This window comes from Salvelinus alpinus, chromosome 28 (genome assembly GCF_045679555.1).
Source record: "Salvelinus alpinus chromosome 28, SLU_Salpinus.1, whole genome shotgun sequence".
Taxonomy (NCBI): domain Eukaryota; kingdom Metazoa; phylum Chordata; class Actinopteri; order Salmoniformes; family Salmonidae; genus Salvelinus; species Salvelinus alpinus.
This window is the reverse complement of record NC_092113.1, coordinates 32,612,839-32,632,745: the sequence shown is the minus strand read 5'-3', so window position 1 is coordinate 32,632,745 and position 19,907 is coordinate 32,612,839. Positions and strand designations below refer to the sequence as shown.

The 19,907-nt window shown below is 46.7% G+C and overlaps 1 protein-coding gene across 2 annotated transcripts in view; it reads left to right on the top strand.

The window, feature by feature from the left end:
• The window catches only part of LOC139557721 (retinoic acid receptor gamma-A-like), a 123,064-nt gene that overhangs the window by 22,873 nt on the left and 80,284 nt on the right, over positions 1–19,907 (top strand). For both annotated transcript variants that reach the window (XM_071372847.1, XM_071372848.1), the window contains exon 2: positions 17,699–18,081. In XM_071372847.1, coding sequence (XP_071228948.1) covers positions 17,913–18,081 — 169 coding nt within the window. In that variant the 5' untranslated portion in view covers positions 17,699–17,912. The remainder of the gene's footprint in view (positions 1–17,698; positions 18,082–19,907) is intronic.

Sequence of the window (19,907 nt, the reverse complement as noted above, 5' to 3'; positions counted from 1 at the left end):
GTCTGTGCGTTGTTCGTGTTTTGTATTATGTTCCATTTATTTTATTAAAACACTCACTCTCTGAACTTGTTTCCAGACTCTCAGCACACATCGTTACAGAAATCAACAAAACATGAGCAGACTTTGCCTTTGTTTTGTTTGTTTATCAATTAGGGTGTGCTCTGTTGTACGGTAATTTGGTAAAAAGCCAATTTGACATTTGCTCAGTACATTGTTTTCACTGAGGAATTGTACGAGTCTGCTATTAATGATAATGCAGAGGATTTACCCACAGTAGTTATTGGGGTCAAATTTGTCTCCATTTTTGTGGATTGGGATGATCAGTCCTTGGTTCCAAATATTGGGGAAGATGCTAGAGCTAAGGATGATGTTAAAGAGTTTAAGTATAGCCAATTGGAATGTGTGGTCTGTAAATGTTATCGTTTCATTGAGGATACCATCAACACCACAGGCCTTTTTGGGTTGGAGGGTTTGTATTTTGTCCCGTAGTTCATTCAATGTATTTGGAGAATCCTGTGGGTTCTGGTTGTTACGCTCGTTGATAGAAGGAGACCAAGGCGCAGCGTGGTAAGCGTACCTCTTACTTTATTTTGATGAACACCAAAAACAAAAACAAAAAAGATAAACGAACGTAACGTTCTGCAAGCTACACAGTAACTGACAAAAACAAGATCCCACAAACTAAGGTGGGGAAAAAGGCTGCCTAAGTATGATCCCCAATCAGAGACAACTATAGACAGCTGCCTCTGATTGGGAACCATACCCAGCCAACAAAGAAATAGACAAACTAGAATGTCCACCCAAATCACACCCTGACCTAATCAAATAGAGAAATAAAAAGGCTCTCTAAGGTCAGGGCGTGACACTGGTAGTCTTTAACAGTTGATTTGTATTTGATCATGTATACGTTTTTGCTGTTTGTTCTTTGTTATAGGACCAAAAAGATTGGAGAGGTGGTTAACCCATACATCTCCATTTTGGATAGATAACTCTTCATGTTGTTTGTTTAGTGTTTTCCAATTTTCCCAGAAGTGGTTAGAGTCTATGGATTCTTCCAGTACATTGGGTTGATTTCTGCCGTGCTGTTCCTTCTTTTTCCATAGTATTCTTCTGTATTGTTTTAGTGATTCACCATAGTGAAGGCGTAGGCTCAAGTTTTCTGGGTCTCTATGTTTTTGGTTGGACAGGTTTCTCAATTTCTTTCTTAGATTTTTGCATTCTTCATCAAACCATTTGTCATTGTTGTTAATTTTCTTTGGTTTTCTGTTTGACATTTTTAGATTTGATAAGGAAGCTGAGGTCAAATATACTGTTTAGGTTTTCTACTACCAAGTTTGCACCTTCACTATTACAGTGAAACATTTTGTCCAGGAAGTTGTCTAAAAGGGATTGAATTTGTTGTTGCCTAATTGTTTTTTTGTAGGTTTCCACACTACTTTCCTTCCATCTGTAGCATTTCTTAATATTATTCAGTTCCTTTGGCTTTGATGCCTCATGATTGAGTATTGCTCTGTTCAAGTAGACTGTGATTTTGCTGTGTTCTGATAGGGGTGTCAGTGGGCTGACTGAACGCTCTGAGAGACTCTGGGTTGAGGTCAAATCAAATTTATTTATAAAGCCCTTCTTACATCAGCTGATATCTCAAAGTGCTGTACAGAAACCCAGCCTAAAACCCTAAACAGCAAGCAATGCAGGTGTAGAAGCACGGTCAGTGATAAAGTAGTCTACAGTACTACTGCCAAGAGATTAGCTATAGGTGTACCTACCATAGGAGTCCCCTCGAAGCCTACCATTGTCTATGTACAGTCCCAGCGTGCAACAGAGCTGCAGGAGTTATGACCCGTTTTTGTTGGTTATGTTGTCGTAGTTGTGCCATATGGGGGAGGGAATGCTGTCACCTCCAGGTAGGTGTTTGTCCCACTGTGTACTAAGGGTGTCAGGTTCTTGTCCAGTTCTGGAATTTAGGTCTCCACAGACTAGTACATGTCCCTGGGCCTGGAAATGATTGTTTTTCCCCTCCAGGATGGAGAAGCTGTCTTTATTAAAGTATGGAGATTCTAGTGGGGGGATATAGGTAGCACACAGGAGGACATTTTTCTCTGTTGAGATAATTTCCGTTTGAATTTCTAGCCAAAGGTAAAATGTTCCTGTTTTGATTAATTTAATAGAGTGAGTTAGGTATGCTCTATACCAAATTAGCATACCCCCTGAGACCCTTCCCTGTTTCACACCGGGTAGATTGGTGGATGGGACTACCAGCTCTCTGTAACCTAGAAGGCAACATGTGGGTCCATCTCCTTTCTGATTTCTTTGGTGAAGTCCAGGTTCCTTACTTTTTAGGCCAAAGGCAGATGACCTCATGGCCTTGGATATTCCAGGATGAGATAGTGAAGGCTTTGTGTTCCATAAAGTGTCCAATGTTGTTAGTCGTGTGGTTTGGCCTCAGGCCAGTAAGTGTGAGCAGAGCCTGCTGAGCATCTAGTACATGCCATTGGCTTGGGCTAATGTAAGAGTGGGGGTTGGGCCTGATAGCCTGCTCACAGCCTGGGCGTATGTGTGACTTTCATGTTGAGGCCCTCTTTGTGGGAGTGGGGTGCATGGGGTGGGCAGGAGTGGTGTAGGTCTGATCTGAGGGTGCCTAAATGGGGTGTGGTCATGGTTGACTTGGGGGGTTTGTGGATGTGGCTGTTGGTGCTGTGGTCTGGATGTAATTCTCTCTCTATGTGTTTCTATTCTCTCTCTTTCTTTCTTTTTCTCACTCCCTCTTTCTCACTACATCACTGCTGAAACCAACACTCTTCTCCAACCCAGAGTAACTCCCTCCCTCTTTCTCACTACATCACTTCTGAAACCAACACTCTTCTCCAACCCAGAGTAACTCCCTCCCTCTTTCTCACTACATCACTGCTGAAACCAACACTCTTCTCCAACCCAGAGTAACTCCCTCCCTCTCTCTCTCTCACTACGTCACTGCTGAAACCAACACTCTTCTCCAACCCAGAGTAACTCCCTCCCTCTCTCTCACTACATCACTGCTGAAACCAACACTCTTCTCCAACCCAGAGTAACTCCCTCTCTCTCTCTCTCTCTCACTACATCACTGCTGAAACCAACACTCTTCTCCAACCCAGAGTAACTCCCTCCCTCTCTCTCACTACATCACTGCTGAAACCAACACTCTTCTCCAACCCAGAGTAACTCCCTCCCTCTCTCTCACTACATCACTGCTGAAACCAACACTCTTCTCCAACCCAGAGTAACTCCCTCCCTCTTTCTCACTACATCACTTCTGAAACCAACACTCTTCTCCAACCCAGAGTAACTCCCTCCCTCTTTCTCACTACATCACTGCTGAAACCAACACTCTTCTCCAACCCAGAGTAACTCCCTCCCTCTCTCTCTCTCACTACGTCACTGCTGAAACCAACACTCTTCTCCAACCCAGAGTAACTCCCTCCCTCTCTCTCACTACATCACTGCTGAAACCAACACTCTTCTCCAACCCAGAGTAACTCCCTCTCTCTCTCTCTCTCTCACTACATCACTGCTGAAACCAACACTCTTCTCCAACCCAGAGTAACTCCCTCCCTCTCTCTCACTACATCACTGCTGAAACCAACACTCTTCTCCAACCCAGAGTAACTCCCTCCCTCTCTCTCACTACATCACTGCTGAAACCAACACTCTTCTCCAACCCAGAGTAACTCCCTCCCTCTCTCTCACTACGTCACTGCTGAAACCAACACTCTTCTCCAACCCAGAGTAACTCCCTCCCTCTCTCTCACTACATCACTGCTGAAACCAACACTCTTCTCCAACCCAGAGTAACTCCCTCCCTCTCTCTCACTACATCACTGCTGAAACCAACACTCTTCTCCAACCCAGAGTAACTCCCTCCCTCTCTCTCACTACGTCACTGCTGAAACCAACACTCTTCTCCAACCCAGAGTAACTCCCTCCCTCTTTCTCACTACATCACTGCTGAAACCAACACTCTTCTCCAACCCAGAGTAACTCCCTCCCTCTCTCTCTCTCACTACGTCACTGCTGAAACCAACACTCTTCTCAACCCAGAGTAACTCCCTCCCTCTCTCTCACTACATCACTGCTGAAACCAACACTCTTCTCCAACCCAGAGTAACTCCCTCTCTCTCTCACTACATCACTGCTGAAACCAACACTCTTCTCCAACCCAGAGTAACTCCCTCCCTCTCTCTCACTACATCACTGCTGAAACCAACACTCTTCTCCAACCCAGAGTAACTCCCTCCCTCTCTCTCACTACATCACTGCTGAAACCAACACTCTTCTCCAACCCAGAGTAACTCCCTCTCTCTCTTTCCCACTACATCACTGCTGAAACCAACACTCTTCTCCAACCCAGAGTAACTCCCTCCCTCTCTCTCACTACATCACTGCTGAAACCAACACTCTTCTCCAACCCAGAGTAACTCCCTCCCTCTTTCTCACTACATCACTGCTGAAACCAACACTCTTCTCCAACCCAGAGTAACTCCCTCCCTCTCTCTCACTACGTCACTGCTGAAACCAACACTCTTCTCCAACCCAGAGTAACTCCCTCCCTCTCTCTCACTACATCACTGCTGAAACCAACACTCTTCTCCAACCCAGAGTAACTCCCTCCCTCTCTCTCACTACGTCACTGCTGAAACCAACACTCTTCTCCAACCCAGAGTAACTCCCTCCCTCTCTCTCACTACATCACTGCTGAAACCAACACTCTTCTCCAACCCAGAGTAACTCCCTCCCTCTCTCTCTCTCACTACGTCACTGCTGAAACCAACACTCTTCTCCAACCCAGAGTAACTCCCTCCCTCTCTCTCACTACATCACTGCTGAAACCAACACTCTTCTCCAACCCAGAGTAACTCCCTCTCTCGCTCTCTCACTAAATCACTGCTGAAACCAACACTCTTTTCCAACCCAGAGTAACTCCCTCCCTCTCTCTCACTACATCACTGCTGAAACCAACACTCTTCTCCAACCCAGAGTAACTCCCTCCCTCTCTCTCACTACATCACTGCTGAAACCAACACTCTTCTCCAACCCAGAGTAACTCCCTCTCTCTCTTTCTCACTACATCACTGCTGAAACCAACACTCTTCTCCAACCCAGAGTAACTCCCTCCCTCTCTCTCACTACATCACTGCTGAAACCAACACTCTTCTCCAACCCAGAGTAACTCCCTCCCTCTTTCTCACTACATCACTGCTGAAACCAACACTCTTCTCCAACCCAGAGTAACTCCCTCCCTCTCTCTCACTACGTCACTGCTGAAACCAACACTCTTCTCCAACCCAGAGTAACTCCCTCCCTCTCTCTCACTACATCACTGCTGAAACCAACACTCTTCTCCAACCCAGAGTAACTCCCTCCCTCTCTCTCACTACGTCACTGCTGAAACCAACACTCTTCTCCAACCCAGAGTAACTCCCTCCCTCTCTCTCACTACATCACTGCTGAAACCAACACTCTTCTCCAACCCAGAGTAACTCCCTCCCTCTCTCTCACTACATCACTGCTGAAACCAACACTCTTCTCCAACCCAGAGTAACTCCCTCCCTCTCTCTCTATCCTTGCCTCATTGTAACCTAGCCTAGATTCATTTCATTTCATACATGTACAAATCAAAACCAATCAATCAATCAATCAGTCTCATTAAGCATGTTGAGAGGTATTTCCAGAATGGACAGAAAGAAAGTCAACCGATCCAGTAGTCACCTGACAAAGATGGAAAGTCCCTGATCTGATATTAATCCCACCCATCATAGCTCTGTCTGTCTGTCTGTCTGTCTGTCTGTCTGTCTGTCTGTCTGTCTGTCTGTCTGTCTGTCTGTCTGTCTGTCTGTCTGTCTGTCTGTCTGTCTGTCTGTCTGTCTGTCTGTCTGTCTGTCTGTCTGTCTGTCTGTCTGTCTGTCTGTCTGTCTGTCTGTCTGTCTGTCTGTCTGTCTGTCTGTCTGCTGTGTGCCCCCAGCTTCCTCCATCCCAACCTCCCTTCCTCCCAGGGTCTGTCCCTGTCTGTGCCCCCAGGCTCAGGGGAAGTGGGGAGGCCCTCAGTTCCCGTTTGGGCCAGGGCTGAGGGGGATGGATGAGGTCACCCCGAATTCCCCATCATCCAGTATAACCACAAACCGCCACTCTGTTCCACGACAAAGCGGGCCCAGCCTACCACAGGACCCGGGCATAAGGCCCCAACATAAAAACACAAATGGCTGGTGGATAAAAAGCTGCCCGGCTGATGTGACATATTAAAAGACGCTGGCGCCAAGTCTTTTATTAATTCATGATTGTGTTTGGGGGAAGAGAGGGGAGGAAAGGGGAAGAGAGGAGAAGACATGGGAAAGAGAGGGGAAGAGAGGGAAGGAAAGGGGAAGAGAGGGGAGGAGAGGGGGAGAGAGGGAAAGAGAGGAAAGGAAAGGGGAAGAGAGGGGAAGAGAGTGGAAGAGAGGGAAGGAAAGGGGAAGAGAGGGGAGGAGAGGGGAGGAGAGGGGAAGAGAGGGGGAAGAGAGGGAAAGAGAGGGGAAGAGAGGGGAAGAAAGGGGAAGAGAGGGGAAAAGAGGGAAAGAGAGGAAAGGAAAGGGGAAGAGAGGGGAAAGAGAGGGGAAAGAGAGGGGAAGCGAGGGAAGGAAAGGGGAAGAGAGGGGAGGAGAGGGGAGGAGAGGGGAGGAGAGGGGAAGAGAGGGGGAAGTGAGGGGAAGAGAGGGAAGGGGAGGAAGGGAAAGGGGAAGAGAGGGGAAGAGAGGGGGAAGAAAGGGGAAGAGAGGGAAGGAAAGGGGAAGAGAGGGGAGGAGAGGCGAAGAGAGGGGAGGAGAGGGGAGGGGAAGAGAGGGGAGGAGAGGGGAAGAGAGGGGAGGAAAGGGGAAGAGAGGGGAGGAGAGGGAAAGAGAAGGGAAGAGAGGGGAAGAAAAGGGAAGAGAGGGGGAAGTGAGGGGAGGAGAGGGGATGAGAGGAGAAAGAGAGGGGGAAGTGAGGGGAGGAGAGGGGTAAGTGAGGGGAAGACATGGGAAAGAGAGGGGAAGAGAGGGAAGGAAAGGGGAAGAGAGGGTAGGAGAGGGGAAGAGAGGGAAAGAGAGGAAAGGAAAGGGGAAGAGAGGGGAAGAGAGGGGATGAGAGGGGAAGAGAGGGGAAGAAAGGGGAAGAGAGGGAAGGAAAGGGGAAGAGAGGGGAAAAGAGGGGAGGAGAGGGTAAGAGAGGGGGAAGAGAGGGAAAGAGAGGCGAAGAGAGGGGATGAGAGGGGAAGAGAGGGGAAGAAAGGGGAAGCGAGAGGAAAAGAGGGAAAGAGAGGAAAGGAAAGGGGAAGAGAGGGGAAAGAGAGGGGAAGAGAGGGGAGGAGAGGGGAAGAGAGGGGAGGAGAGGGGAAGAGAGGGGAGGAGAGGGGAAAAGAGGGGAGGAGAGGGGAAGAGAGGGGGAAGAGAGGGGAAGAGAGGGGAGGAGAGGGGAGGAGAGGGGAAAAGAGGGGAGGAGAGGGGGAAGAGAGGGGAAGAGAGGGGAAGAAAGGGGAAGAGAGAGGAAAAGAGGGAAAGAGAGGAAAGGAAAGGGGAAGAGAGGGGAAGAGAGGGGAAAGAGAGGGGAAGAGAGGGAAGGAGAGGGGAAGAGAGGGGAGGTGAGGGTTGAGGAGAGGGGAAGAGAGGGGAGGAGAGGGGAAGAGAGGGGAGGAAAGGGGAAGAGAGGGGAGGAGAGGGGAAGAGAGGGGAAGAGAGGGGAAGAAAGGGGAAGAGAGGGGAAAAGAGGGGATGAAAGGGGAAGAGAGGGGAGGAGAGGGGATGAGAGGAGAAAGAGAGGGGGAAGTGAGGGGGGGAGAGTGGGAAGTGAGGGGAGGAGAGAGGAAGTGAGGGGAAGGATACATCTTCACTGGGCTGCAATGTAAATGTTCGCTCCGGTCTGGTGGGTTGTTTTCTTCCAATTTTCTCTCTTTCATTCTGGATTGTTATTATTTTCTTTCTTTCTTTTGTTCCCTCTTTCTCACTAATATTCCCTCTTTCTTTATTTTATTGACTATTTATCTCCGTTCTTCCTATCCACTAAGATGTCTACTGCCTTCTGTTTTGCCATAAGCCAAGGTAGTGACAGGCAGGCGTTGAGATACAGGTAATGGCCAAAATAAGTAAATTAGGGATGTTTTGAAAGCAGGTGCTTCCACACAGGTGTGGTTCCTGAGTTAATTAAGGAATTAACATCCCATCATGCTTAGGGTCATGTATAAAAAAGCCCAGTTGTCCATTATGTTGTCTACCATGGCTAGAAGAAGAGATCTCAGTGACTTTCAAAGAGCTTTCTCAAAGGAGCATAGGTGTGTGTGTGTGTGTGTGTGTGTGTGTGTGTGTGTGTGTGTGTGTGTGTGTGTGTGTGTGTGTGTGTGTGTGTGTGTGTGTGTGTGTGTGTGTGTGTGTGTGTGTGTGTGTGTGTGTGTGGTGTGTGTGTGTGTGTGTGTGTGTGTCGGTGTGTGTGTGTGTGTGTGTGTGTCGGTGTGTGTGTGTGTCGGTGTGTGTGTGTGTGTGTGTCGGTGTGTGTGTGTGTCGGTGTGTGTGTGTCGGTGTGTGTGTGTCGGTGTGTGTGTCGGTGTGTGTGTGTGTGTGTGTGTGTCGGTGTGTGTGTGTGTCGGTGTGTGTGTGTCGGTGTGTGTGTGTGTGTGTGTGTGTGTGTGTGTGTGTGTGTGTGTGTGTGTGTGTGTGTGTGTGTGTGTGTGTGTGTGTGTGTGTGTGTGTGTGTGTGTGTGTGTGTGTGTGTGTGTGTGTGTGCCCCGTATGAGTATCTACCTCATGAGCTCGGCCCATAAAGACCATCAGAGCTGGGAGAGGAGAAAGATTTGATGGAGGATTGTTAAAGCACACACACACACACACGCCAGGGCCAGGCATGTGCTGCACATTATCCCAGAGGAAGTCTGGAGGAGACAGAAACAGCACCACATCAATTCACCCATGAGACAGAGACTTCCAACAGATCTGATGTGATGGGCTGTGTCTGAACTAGCACCCTTTTCTCTATATAGTGCACTGCATTGGACCAGAGCCCTATGGGCTATGGTGCACTTTATATGGAATAGAGGGCCATTTGGGACGAAGCCGCGGGCTCAGAGCGTCACAGACATAGTGAGTCTGCTGGGAGGAACCAAACCTACCTGATCCTACAGATCTGGAGGACACCACATCAGTCAAGTGGTGATGGTGTCTTTCTGTATTCACACACAAAATAAAGGAAATAAAGTGTCTTAGCGGGGCGTTGGGCCACGACGAGGAGCCGCCAGAACAACTTCAATGCGGCATAGATTCTCCAAGTGTCTGGAACTCTGGGGATGTGACAACATTCCTCCATGACAAACTCCACCGCAGGCGTCACTCCAAAATCTCCCAGAAGTGTTCAACAGGTTTGAGATCTGGTGACTGAGACACACACACACACACACACACACACACACACACACACACACACACACACACACACACACACACACACACACACACACACACACACACACACACACACACACACACACACACACACACACACACACACACACACACACACACACACACACACACACATACAAACAGTGAGAGCATTTTCAAAGGTAGTTTTTCCACTATGACACACACAGCACACACAGATTATTATGGGACTGTGTTTGTAGAAGTTGACGTTTTTCCAGTCTGGACCTCTTTCCCTATTAGGCACACTGTGAAATCTGCTCCATGGTTACAAGCAGAGGAGAGGAGAGGAGAGGAGAGGGGGAGATCGCTGGGTTCTGGGTGGCTATGAGTTAGGTTGGCTGTAGATGGGGAGATGGGTAGTTTTAGGAGGAAGAAGGAGTAGATTGACAAGAGAATGTTCATTGGGTTTTGGAGTTGCTGGTTAAGAGTTGGGTTTAGAGAGGGGGTTGGTTAGAAACTGAAGGTGAGAGAAAGAGAGAGAGAGAGTGTTGGCAGTTTGGAGGCTGTTGGCAGTATGGAGGCTGTCTTGGCAGCATGGGGTTGGTGCCTAAAGCCAATGAGGCTGTTGCTCCTTCCTGAAACATTGCCACCCGATCCTTGCTGCCTGTCTCCCTACCTGCCTGCCTCCTTCCCTCCCTCCCTACCTGTCTCCCTGACTGCCTGCCAGACTCCCTGCCTGCCTGCCACCCAGTCTCTCTGAAAGCCTGTCTTTATCCCTCCCTCCCTCCCTGCCTACCTGCCTCCCTCCCAGCCTCCCTTCCAGCCTCCCTCCCTGCCTCCCTCCCTCCCTCCCTTCCTTCCTCCCTCCCTCTGCTCTGGAGACACATGTGGAACAGTTTACTTTAATGGAACTCTAAATTAGTGGTGGTTTGAAGCTGCCTGCAGCACTAGAGTGTAATTAACTGGCTCTGTTGAAAGAGAAAGAGTCAGAAAGAGAGGAGAGGAGAGAGAGAGAGAGAAAGAGAGGGCAGTGTGTGTGTGTGTGTGTGTGTGTGTGTGTGTGTGTGTGTGTGTGTGTGTGTGTGTGTGTGTGTGTGTGTGTGTGTGTGTGTGTGTGTGTGTGTGTGTGTGTGTGTGTGTGTGTGTGTGTGTGTGTGTGTGTGTGTGTGTGTGTGTGTGTGTGTGTGTGTGCGTGCGTGTGCCTTTTTATATGTGTGCTAGTATGTGAAAGATTTCTGTGTTTTCTGGGCAGACAGCCACTGCTTAGTGCCCCCCAGTGGCCAGACTGTCACTGTGCCTGCATCTCAATTAAATTCAAATCAAGGGGCTTTATTGGCATGGGAAACATATGTTAACATTACCAAAGCAAGTGAAGTAGATAATATACAAAAGTGAAATAAACAATAAAAATGAACAGTAAACATACTTACAGAAGTTCCAAAAGAATAAAGACATTACAAATGTCATATGCAGTGTTGTAACGATGTGCAAATGGTTAAAGTACAAAAGGGAAATAAATAAATATGGGTTTGTCTTGTGGCAACAGGTCACACATCTTGCTGCTGTGATGGCACACTGTGGAATTTCTCCCAGTAGATACGGGAGTTTATCAAAATCGGGTTTGTTTTCGAATTCTTTGTGAATCTGTGTAATCTGAGGGAAATATGTGTTTCTAATATGGTCATACATTGGGCAGGAAGTTAGGAAGTGCAGCTCAGTTTCCACCTCATTTTGTGGGCAGTGTGCACATAGCCTGTCTTCTCTTGAGAGCCTGGTCTGCCTTCGGCGGCCTTTCTCAATAGCAAGGCTATGCTCACTGAGTCTGTACATAGTCAAAGCTTTCCTTAGGTTTGGGTCAGTCACAGTGGTCAGGTATTCTGCCACGGTGTACTCTCTGTTTAGGCCCAAATAGCATTCTAGTTAAACCAATCCAATTTCTGGGAGGTGCTTCAGGAAACATGGGTTGAAATCTCTTCAGATTCCCTCAACAAATTGACAACTAGAATGCCAAAGGTCTGCAAGGCTGTAATTGCTGCAAATGGAGGATTCTTTAACGAAAGCAAAGTTTGAAGGACACAATTATTATTTCAATTAAACATCATTATTTTTAACCTTGACTATATTTCATATCATTTTGCAACTCATTTCACGTATTTTTTCATGGAAAACAAGGACATTTCTAAGTGACCCCAAACTTTTGAACGGTAGTGTTTATATATACACTCTGTCGGTCTCTCTCTCTCTCTCTCTCTCTCTCTCTCTCTCTCTCTCTCTCTCTCTCTCTCTCTCTCTCTCTCTCTCTCTCTCTCTCTCTCTCTCTCTCTCTCTCTCTCTCTCAATTCAATTCAATTCAATTCAAGGGGCTTTATTGGCATGGGAAACATGTGTTAACATTGCCAAAGCAAGTGAGGTAGATATTATACAAAAGTGAAATAAACAATACAAATTAACAGTAAACATTACACATACAGAAGTTTCAAAACAATAAAGACATTACAAATGTTATATTATATATACACAGTGTTGTAACAATGTACAAATGGTTAAAGCACACAAGTTAAAATAAATAAGCATAAATATGGGTTGTATTTACAATGGTGTTTGTTCTTCACTGGTTGCCCTTTTCTTGTGGCAACAGGTCACAAATCTTGCTGCTGTGATGGCACACTGTGGAATTTCTCCCAGTAGATATGGGAGTTTATCAAAATTGGATTTGTTTTCAAATTCTTTGTGGATCTGTGTAATCTGAGGGAAATATGTCTCTCTAATATGGTCATACATTGGGCAGGAGGTTAGGAAGTGCAGCTCAGTTTCCACCTCATTTTGTGGGCAGTGTGCACATAGCCTGTCTTCTCTTGAGAGCCATGTCTGCCTACGGCGGCCTTTCTCAATAGCAAGGCTATGCTCACTGAGTCTGTACATAGTCAAAGCTTTCCTTAAGTTTGGGTCAGTCACAGTGGTCAGGTATTCTGCCACTGTGTACTCTCTGTTTAGGGCCAAATAGCATTCTAGTTTGCTCTGTTTTTTTGTTAATTCTTTCCAATGTGTCAAGTAATTATCTTTTTGTTTTCTCATGATTTGGTTGGGTCTAATTGTGCTGTTGTCCTGGGGCTCTGTGGGGTGTGTTTGTGTTTGTGAACAGAGCCCTAGGACCAGCTTGCTTAGGGGACTCTTCTCCAGGTTCATCTCTCTGTAGGTGATGGCTTTGTTATGGAAGGTTTGGGAATCGCTTCCTTTTAGGTGGTTGTAGAATTTAACGGCTCTTTTCTGGATTTTGATAATTAGTGGGTATCGGCCTAATTCTGCTCTGCATGCATTATTTGGTGTTCTACGTTGTACACGGAGGATATTTTTGCAGAATTCTGCATGCAGAGTCTCAATTTGGTGTTTGTCCCATTTTGTGAAATCTTGGTTGGTGAGCGGACCCCAGACCTCACAACCATAAAGGGCAATGGGCTCTATGACTGATTCAAGTATTTTTAGCCAGATCCTAATTGGTATGTTGAAATTTATGTTCCTTTTGATGGCATAGAATGCCCTTCTTGCCTTGTCTCTCAGATCGTTCACAGCTTTGTGGAAGTTACCTGTGGTGCTGAGGTTTAGGCCGAGGTATGTATAGTTTTTTGTGTGCTCTAGGGCAACGGTGTCTAGATGGAATTTGTGGTCCTGGCGACTGGACCTTTTTTGGAACACCATTATTTTGGTCTTACTGAGATTTACTGTCAGGGCCCAGGTCTGACAGAATCTGTGCAGAAGATCTAGGTGCTGCTGTAGGCCCTCCTTGGTTGGTGACAGAAGCACCAGATCATCAGCAAACAGTAGACATTTGACTTCGGATTCTAGTAGGGTGAGGCCAGGTGCTGCAGACTGTTCTAATGCCCTCGCCAATTCGTTGATATATATGTTGAAGAGGGTGGGGCTTAAGCTGCATCCCTGTCTCACCCCACGACCCTGTGTGAAGAAATGTGTGTGTTTTTTGCCAATTTTAACCGCACACTTGTTGTTTGTGTACATGGATTTTATAATGTCGTATGTTTTTCCCCCAACACCACTTTCCATCAATTTGTATAGCAGACCCTCATGCCAAATTGAGTCGAAGGCTTTTTTGAAATCAACAAAGCATGAGAAGACTTTGCCTTTGTTTTGGTTTGTTTGGTTGTCAATTAGGGTGTGTAGGGTGAATACATGGTCTGTTGTACGGTAATTTGGTAAAAAGCCAATTTGACATTTGCTCAGTACATTGTTTTCATTGAGGAAATGTACGAGTCTGCTGTTAATGATAATGCAGAGTATTTTCCCAAGGTTACTGTTGACGCATATTCCACGGTAGTTATTGGGGTCAAATTTGTCTCCACTTTTGTGGATTGGGGTGATCAGTCCTTGGTTCCAAATATTGGGGAAGATGCCAGAGCTAAGGACGATGTTAAAGAGTTTTAGTATAGCCAATTGGAATTTGTTGTCTGTATATTTGATCATTTCATTAAGGATACCATCAACACCACAGGCCTTTTTGGGTTGGAGGGTTTTTATTTTGTCCTGTAACTCGTTCAAGGTAATTGGAGAATCCAGTGGGTTCTGGTAGTCTTTAATAGTTGATTCAAGGATTTGTATTTGATCATGTATATGTTTTTGCTCTTTATTCTTTGTTATAGAGCCAAAAAGATTGGAGAAGTGGTTTACCCATACATCTCCATTTTGGATAGATAGTTCTTCGTGTTGTTGTTTGTTTAGTGTTTTCCAATTTTCCCAGAAGTGGTTAGAGTCTATGGATTGTTCAATTACATTGAGCTGATTTCTGACGTGCTGTTCCTTCTTTTTCCGTAGTGTATTTCTGTATTGTTTTAGTGATTCACCATAGTGAAGGCGTAGACTCAGGTTTTCCGGGTCTCTATGTTTTTGGTTGGACAGGTTTCTCAATTTATTTCTTAGATTTTTGCATTCGTCATCAAACCATTTGTCATTGTTGTTCATTTTCTTCGGTTTTCTATTTGAGATTTTTAGGTTTGATAGGGAAGCGGAGAGGTCAAATATACTGTTAAGATTTTCTACTGCCAAGTTTACACCTTCACTATTGCAGTGGAACGTTTTACCCAGGAAGTTGTCTAAAAGGGATTGAATTTGCTGTCTGTCTGTCTGTCTGTCTGTCTGTCTGTCTGTCTGTCTGTCTGTCTGTCTGTCTGTCTGTCTGTCTGTCTGTCTGTCTGTCTGTCTGTCTGTCTGTCTGTCTGTCTGTCTGTCTGTCTGTCTGTCTGTCTGTCTGTCTGTCTGTCTGTCTGTCTGTCTGTCTGTCTGTCTGTGCAGTACTGCATTCTGCTCAGTTCAGCAATTCAGCCTCAGATATGATTTTTTCCTCTTTAGTTACTGCTCTGTATTCATTACCCAGAGTTTTCCTCAGTCTTGACTCTGTTTCCCCCTGGTTCACAAATCACAGCCGTTCCAAAAAAAGCAGCTCTATCTGAATTCCTTGGCTGTGCTGTTTCAAAAACAAGCATCTGACACCAACCACTCATAAAATGACTCTGGGTGCACAGCGCTAAGCTCCGAGATAGAGATAGAGACTTTATGGCACTCTTCCAGCGACAAGACTGTCTACCGTACTTGTGTGCTTTACTTTACCTGGGGCTGAGGAGGAGGGTGTATACAGGCTGGAGCTGATAAACTAGATGTATACATTGGGCTGACTCAAGTAAAAGAAAGATGGAGAGAGTTAGAAATGGAGGAATATGCATAAGCACTTAGGCAGGCAACCATTGGGCTTCTCTCTATTTATTTCTCTCTCTCACTCTCTCTCTTTCTCCGTGCCTCATATGTTGAACCCTGTGTCTAGGCTTTTGGTCCTGGGGGATCGAGGCAGAGGGCAGAGAGGCTGCTGTGAGGCAGAGAGTGAGGCAAAGAGAGATAGCTGATAGCAGATAGCAGATAGCTGTGAAGCAGATAGCTGTGAGGCAGTAAGGCAGAGAGCTGTGAGGCTGTAAGGCAGAGAGCTGTGAGGCAGTAAGGCAGAGAGCTGTGAAGCAGTGAGGCAGAGAGCTGTGAGGCAGTGAGGCAGAGAGCTGTGAGGCAGAGAGCTGTGAGGCAGTGAGGCAGAGAGCTGTGAGGCAGAGAGCTGTGAGGCAGAGAGCTGTGAGGCAGTGAGGCAGAGAGCTCTGAGGCAGAGAGCTGTGAGGCAGAGAGCGCTGAAGCAGAGAGTTGTGAGGCAGAGAGCTGTGAGACAGAGAGCTGTGAGGCAGAGAGCTTTGAGGCAGTGAGGCAGAGAGCTGTGAGGCTGAGAGGCAGAGAGGCAGAGAGCTGTGAGGCAGAGGGCTTTGAGGCAGAGTGCTGTGAGGCAGTGAGGCAGAGAGCTCTGAGGCAGAGAGCTCTGAAGCAGAGAGCTGTGAGGCAGTGAGGCAGAGAGCTGTGAGACAGAGAGCTGTGAGGTAGTGAGGCAGAGAGCTGTGAGGCAGAGAGCTGTGAGGCAGAGAGCTGTGAAGTAGTGAGGCAGAGAGCTGTGAGGCAGAGAGCTGTGAGACAGTGAGGCAGAGAGCTGTGAGGCAGAGAGCTGTGAGACAGTGAGGCAGAGAGCTGTGAGACAGAGAGCTGTGAGACAGAGAGCTGTGAGGCTGTGAGACAGAGAGCTGTGAGGCAGTGAGGCAGAGAGCTGTGAGACAGAGAGCTGTGAGGTAGTGAGGCAGAGAGCTGTGAGACAGAGAGCTGTGAGACAGTGAGGCAGAGAGCTGTGAGGCAGATAGCTGTGAGACAGTGAGGCAGAGAGCTGTGAGACAGAGAGCTGTGAGTCAGTGAGACAGAGAGCTGTGAGACAGAGAGCTGTGAGACAGAGAGCTGTGAGACAGAGAGCTGTGAGGCAGTGAGACAGAGAGCTGTGAGGCAGAGAGCTGTGAGACAGTGAGGCAGAGAGCTGTGAGACAGAGAGCTGTGAGGCAGTGAGGCAGAGAGCTGTGAGACAGAGAGCGGTGAGGTAGTGAGGCAGAGAGCAGTGAGGCAGAGAGCTGTGAAGCAGTGAGGCAGAGAGCTGTGAAGCAGAGAGCTGTGAGACAGTGAGACAGAGAGCTGTGAGGCAGTGAGGCAGAGAGCTGTGAGACAGAGAGGCAGAGAGCTGTGAGGCAGAGAGGCAGGCTGCTGTGCTGGGTTGGCAGAATGAACAGAGAGCCTCTTTATTGTGGAGTTCTGCTGATTTAAATCATATGGCATAGCCTGGAATCACTGCAAAATTATGGAAGCCTTTCAAAACTGCACAAACAAGTGCCCCCTCCCTCCCTCCTTCTCTCCAGTTAACTTTTTTGAAACTTCTTATTTTATTCTCTTCAGTCTGTTTTTTTGCTCTTCCTTCTACTACTCACTCTTCAACTCTCACAGTTTCTCATATCTCTCTGTGTTGATATGTCACTCTTCAACTCTCACAGTTTCTCATATCTCTCTGTGTTGATATGTCACTCTTCAACTCTCACAGTTTCTCATATCTCTCTGTGTTGATATGTCACTCTTCAAGTCTCACAGTTTCTCATATCTCTCTGTGTTGATATGTCACTCTTCAACTCTCACAGTTTCTCATATCTCTCTGTGTTGATATGTCACTCTTCAACTCTCACAGTTTCTCATATCTCTCTGTGTTGATATGTCACTCTTCAACTCTCACAGTTTCTCATATCTCTCTGTGTTGATATGTCACTCTTCAAGTCTCACAGTTTCTCATATCTCTCTGTGTTGATATGTCACTCTTCAAGTCTCACAGTTTCTCATATCTCTCTGTGTTGATATGTCACTCTTCAACTCTCACAGTTTCTCATATCTCTCTGTGTTGATATGTCACTCTTCAAGTCTCACAGTTTCTCATATCTCTCTGTGTTGATATGTCACTCTTCAACTCTCACAGTTTCTCATATCTCTCTGTGTTGATATGTCACTCTTCAAGTCTCACAGTTTCTCATATCTCTCTGTGTTGATATGTCACTCTTCAACTCTCACAGTTTCTCATATCTCTCTGTGTTGATATGTCACTCTTCAAGTCTCACAGTTTCTCATATCTCTCTGTGTTGATATGTCACTCTTCCCTCCCCCATACCTGTTTTTACCATTGTGTTGTAGTTTGCACATCCCTCTGAAATTGCTTGTTTGGAATAAACTGTTCAGTGTTCCAGAAATATCAATCCTCAGAGTTGATGTAAGGTGAACAGTGTTTGTAGAACATAAAGAACATTTGGACAATACTCCAACTGTTATCATTACTTAATGTGACAACATGATGAAGTAGTTATTCTTCACTGTGTAGATCGGAAAAACAATGTTCCTCTTTGTGTGTCTTCTGATAGATGCGTCGTATGATCATTCCAACCAGAACTCTCCTGAACCAACCAGAACCTGTGTCCCTCATCCACTCCAGTGCCCTGATAGGCTGCCTCTGGAAGAATTTTCCAGGGTCTTCCAGGTGGTGTGTGTCTGATATTCCCCAGCCCAACGGCCTGAGACAGAGGGTCTGTCTGGGATACCACCAGCCTTCTAGGTACTCCTCTCCTCTCTGTTACCATGGCTACCAACAGGGAGCGGCAGGTGGGTCACATGACAGGGTTTCCACCGGCTGTCTACCCATTTGCCTTCAACTCCATGCGGAACCACTCCCCCTTCGACCTGCTGGCCAATAGCAGACTGTTTGGGAGGTTCAGCACGGACCTCCCTAAAGAAATGGCCGCACTCTGTAAGTGATGTTACTCAAATGTGTGTGTGTGTGTGTGTGTGTGTGTGTGTGTGTGTGTGTGTGTGTGTGTGTGTGTGTGTGTGTGTGTGTGTGTGTGTGTGTGTGTGTGTGTGTGTGTGTGTGTGTGTGTGTGTGTGTGTGTGTGTGTGTGTGTGTGTGTGTGTGTGTGTGTGTGTGTGTGTGTGTGTGTGTGTGTGTGTGTGTGTGTGTGTATACCCAATCATCCACGAGTGTGTGTGTCATTATTACATTTGAAACAGAAAATGCTAAATTTTAATTGAACATGTATTCATCTGTTTGAAATAAGAGGCAATGAGGTAAAGAAAGGAAGGGGAAAGGGGGATACCTAGTCAGTTGCACAACTGAATGCATTCAACTGAAATGTGTCTTCCGCATTTAAACCCCCTCGAATGGAGCAGTTCCATTACATTGTGTTGATTATTTGTTGCTTTAGATGATGTCATGGTTCCAAACTCTGAGAGTCAGTAAAGTAAAGCAGGCGTCCATTTAACAAGTCTCAAATAACAGACAAAACAATATCCTTTTCACATGAGGCGATGAAAGGCGTGTATGTCGGGGATTGTGATGGGTGTGGGTGGCAACAGCTGAGTAAAAGCTACCGAGCCCCCCCACCTCTCTGTGTGCAGTCTCTCTCTCTCTCTCGCTCTCTTTCTCTCCTCAGCACAGCATGCCTGAGCACCTCTCCAGCCTTTCAGATGTCAATCACTACCTTCCCCTGCTGCTGCCCACTTTATCCTCAAGGTATTGAGAGAGAGAGAGAGAGAGAGAAACAGAGAGAGAGAGAATATAAGGAGAGCACCCTAAGGTAATATCCTAGTGTGATGGAATCCAAGAACCCACCCTGCTAGGAAAACACAGACCTCTCTGTCTGTCTTTCATGTACACATTTGAAGCAATTTGAAGTACACCACTCTCTCAGGCCGTTGGGCTGGGGAATATCAGACACACACCACCTGGAAGACCCTGGAAAATTCTTCCAGAGGCAGCCTATCAGGGCACTGGAGTGGATGAGGGACACAGGTTCTGGTTGGTTCAGGAGAGTTCTGGTTGGAATGATCATACGACGCATCTATCAGAAGACACGTGTTAAAACAAAAACAAGTATCAAAGGGTCACAGGCACCAATTGTTAAATTGTTGTTCATACATGCATGGATTAGATGGTTGTCAGATCTTTATGTTAAAAGAGAATCTGTTCTCAATAAGTTACGCGTTATATGCAAAAGTATGTGGACACTACTTCAAATTAGTGGATTTGGCTATTTCAGCCACACCCGTTGCTAACAGGGGTATAAAGGACACAGCCATGCAATCTCCATAGACAAACATTGACAGTAGAATTGCCTTACTGAAGAGCTCAGTGACTTTTAACGTGGCACCGTCATATGATGCCACCTTTCAAACAAATCATTTCATCAAATTTCTGCCCTGCTAGAGCTGCCCTGGTCAACTATATGTGCTGTTATTGTGAAGTTGAAACGTCTAAGAGCAACAAAGGCTCATCTGCGTAGTGGTAGGCTACACAAGATCACAGAACAGGACCGTCGAGTGCTGAAGCTTGCAGTGCATAAAAATGGTCTGTCCTCAGTTGCAACACTCACTACCGAGTTCCAAACTACCTCTGAAAGCAACGTCAGCGCAATAACTGTTCGTCGGGAGCTTCTTGAAATGGGTTTCCATGGCCGAGCAGTCGCACACGAGCCTAAAATCACCATGCGCAATGCCAAGCGTCGGCTCCATTGGAGCAGTGGAAACACATTCTCTGGAGTGATGAGTCACGCTTCACCATCTGGCAGTCCAACGGAC